Source organism: Doryrhamphus excisus, linkage group LG18 (assembly GCF_037039965.1).
Source record: "Doryrhamphus excisus strain RoL-2023G ecotype Guam linkage group LG18, RoL_Dexc_Guam_v1.1, whole genome shotgun sequence".
NCBI classification, from domain to species: domain Eukaryota; kingdom Metazoa; phylum Chordata; class Actinopteri; order Syngnathiformes; family Syngnathidae; genus Doryrhamphus; species Doryrhamphus excisus.
Genome location: NC_136374.1, coordinates 14,581,962 through 14,584,789, shown reverse-complemented (window position 1 = coordinate 14,584,789; position 2,828 = coordinate 14,581,962). Strand labels below are relative to the sequence as shown.

At 39.7% G+C, this 2,828-nt stretch overlaps 1 protein-coding gene across 1 annotated transcript; it reads right to left on the bottom strand.

Moving 5' to 3' along the window:
- Positions 1–715: 715 nt before the first annotated feature.
- On the bottom strand, positions 716–1,828 carry LOC131105968 (transcription factor HES-5-like). The gene is made up of 2 exons (XM_058054553.2): positions 1,760–1,828; positions 716–1,672 (listed from the first exon to the last, which is right to left on the bottom strand). The coding sequence occupies exons 1-2, from the start codon at positions 1,820–1,822 to the stop codon at positions 1,295–1,297; spliced, it is 441 nt and encodes a 146-aa protein (XP_057910536.2). The 5' UTR covers positions 1,823–1,828; the 3' UTR covers positions 716–1,294.
- Positions 1,829–2,828: the final 1,000 nt, after the last annotated feature.

The window sequence follows — 2,828 nt, the reverse complement described above, 5'->3', positions numbered from 1 at the left end:
CAATCCTGACTTCATCAAGAATGGCTTTTTATCACTACCATTTTATTGATTGATTGATTTTTATGAATATTAATACTTTATAATTTTTTTATTAATAAGTCTGAATTTACCTTTTTTGCTTGATTTGTTCTATGAATTATTAGCAAAACTTAAGATAAAATTAATAGAAAACTTTGTGATTATCACATTTTATCATGTCATTATTCATTCAACTTTATTCCGGTTTTAGCTTGTTAGCTTGTTAAACTGTGAATGGATTTGATTTATTATTGAAAACAAATTAATAAGATCAATTAAATCTATACAGTGTTAATATTTAATGGAGTCCAGGCCACTCTGCACTGAAAAATTGGGCCTCAACATCAAAAAGGTTAAGAACCCCTGGGTTAGTACTTCTGGTAATAGTAAGGCCAGCAAAGAAGGCCTTGCTGGCCCTGACTGAACACCACATAAATATATATACATATATATACATAAATATACATACACAATATTTTCATTTCACATGCAGTTTATTGAACAATAATCCATTCTAAGTTTGTAAGCGAGTGATGATGCATCACAACAACAACTTGTTAGATTTCCACAAGACACATTTTGCACTCAAAGTGAGTGGAGGATATCATAAGTCTTTACAAAAGACAAAAAAATAATAAAGGACATAATAAAATAATTGGTACATTGAAACAAAAGCAAAAAGTACAAAGAAGCATGAAACCACAATATCAGATACTGACTCGAAATCAGGTCATGTCTCTTCCACAGGAAGGACACGATGACTGACCTGACAAATTTACATCATTATGATATAAACATGGAGGATACAGGATGTTCATTTGAATTCATACAGTGTGCATGATAATTAGATATTCTTTCTTAATTTGAAAGGTATTTTGATTCATTTCTTGAAGAAATAACACAAAAAAACTTCCGACGAACAGGAAAAGATGACTTCAGCTGATCAATATCGTCATATATCAACATAGTTTGTTACCATGTTTCATACAACATGCATGGCAAGATCATGTTATTGCTGTTGTTTCCATAGGAAGTCAATCAGCAATTAAATCAATGTGATCAATATGATCAATAATATTACACATTAATATAATTTGTTGGCATTTCTATGAAAAATACATGAAAAAGTAAAACACTGCAAATGCAATCAGATTTGATTCATGCATCATGCATGACTAAATAGATTTCTAATAAGAAATAAAAATATAACTTCTGTCTGAAGAAGAAATCAGTCAAGTTATTTTTGATCGACATGTTCATGTCAATCTGTCTGTGTCTACCAGGGCCTCCAGGGGGCGCTACGCTCCTCCTTAGTGATGCTGCTGTGGACTGCAGAGCTCAGAGGAGATAGGGCCTCCTCTCCCAGCTTCTCCTCACAGGAAGACTGAAGCTGCTGGAAGTTCATCCTTGCACGCTCCTCCGACAGAAAGTTATCCACCTCACGGGCGCAACTGGAGTAACCCTGATGGACAACCAAGCCGTCCAAAGACTTGAGTCGTTTCAGGAAGCAGACGGTCATTTCCAAGATGTCTGCTTTCTCCAGCTTGGAGTCCGGCTGCTGCGTGAGGAACTCTGGAGCCAGGAGAGACCTGAGCTGCTCGATGCTGCTGTTGATTCTCTCTCGGCGTAACTTCTCCACCAGAGGCTTTCTGAGCTGCAGAAGAAGAAGAATACACTGATGAAGACACTTCTTGTGGAGTTGGTGAGGAGAAGATGAGGTAATGAGGAATCTTCAACATACCTTGTGTGTGAGTGTCACATGCTGCTGAGAGTTGCTGATGGCTGCAGTGATTGTAGGTGCCATGGCTGGATGTGTGTGCTGTCCACAATGTGATCTCTACTGGCTTCATGCCTCCTATTTATAGTCCTACATCTCCATATGAATGTGTGCCTCTGGCTCTGGCTGCACTTTCTCACAGTGGCAGCCAATCAGAGAGCTGGATGACACAAAACACCATGCGGCATGCTTCATGCTTGGGGGGGAACAATAGCTGCATCTCAGGGGAGCAGCTGGACCACTGGGAGGGGGGGGTGGTCACAGAGCTCTGTGTGAATGTGGGAAAATGGTGACCCTGTAGATCGCAGACCTGCTGCCTGATGTTGCCTGATGCTGCCATCAATGAGACCAGAACACTACTGTACTACAATAAGATGCATGCTGACATGGAACCACGACTCCAAATAAACTTTTAAGGAGTTAAAATGAAAGTGAGACTTGAAGAGAAGCAAAGTAGAAGAATAAAGTGAGAAACCTTCAACTCACATGAAGACCAGTTGTGCACACCAAAATGTTCATGAAGACAAAATGAAGGTTGATCCTGACTTTGAAGGTAGAAGACCCCAAAAGAGCACCAATGCTACCTGAACAAGCCTCCTCGGGGGGACAACATGCACATGTCAAGTCCCCAATAAACATGTGAAAGTGAAAGTGAAAGTGTGTGATGTCACACATGGACTTTAGAAGCAAGTCCCACGTGTCTACACATGGCATCATCTTTGGACATGTGTCTCGGTGTGAGTACTAGTAACATGCCACTTTCCCACACAGACTCATGGTTCCTTGTTGCTATGGAAACGAACCATCTGGCTGGAATAAACGTTCTTTGGACGCTTTAAACTACCATCAACAAACTACATAAAAGCATCATATCTTCAACTATATCTCTATTCTTCTGATACTTTGTTTATGTAGAACCTAAAGCAAAATAACAACACGACACAAAGGAATTTTACATCCTAAGCTTCAGTTCGCCACATGTGGGAGGGGAGGTCAAAGGTCAGGACTTTCTTGTGAAGTGTGCCGAATCCCT

Bases quoted from the DNA above. Each gene is read 5' to 3' on its own strand.
- LOC131105968 (XM_058054553.2), bottom strand. From the start codon at position 1,822: ATGGCACCTACAATCACTGCAGCCATCAGCAACTCTCAGCAGCATGTG. The intron at 1,673-1,759 runs GTATGTTGAAGA...CTTCTTCTGCAG, and splicing joins ATGTGACACTCACACACAAG to CTCAGAAAGCCTCTGGTGGA.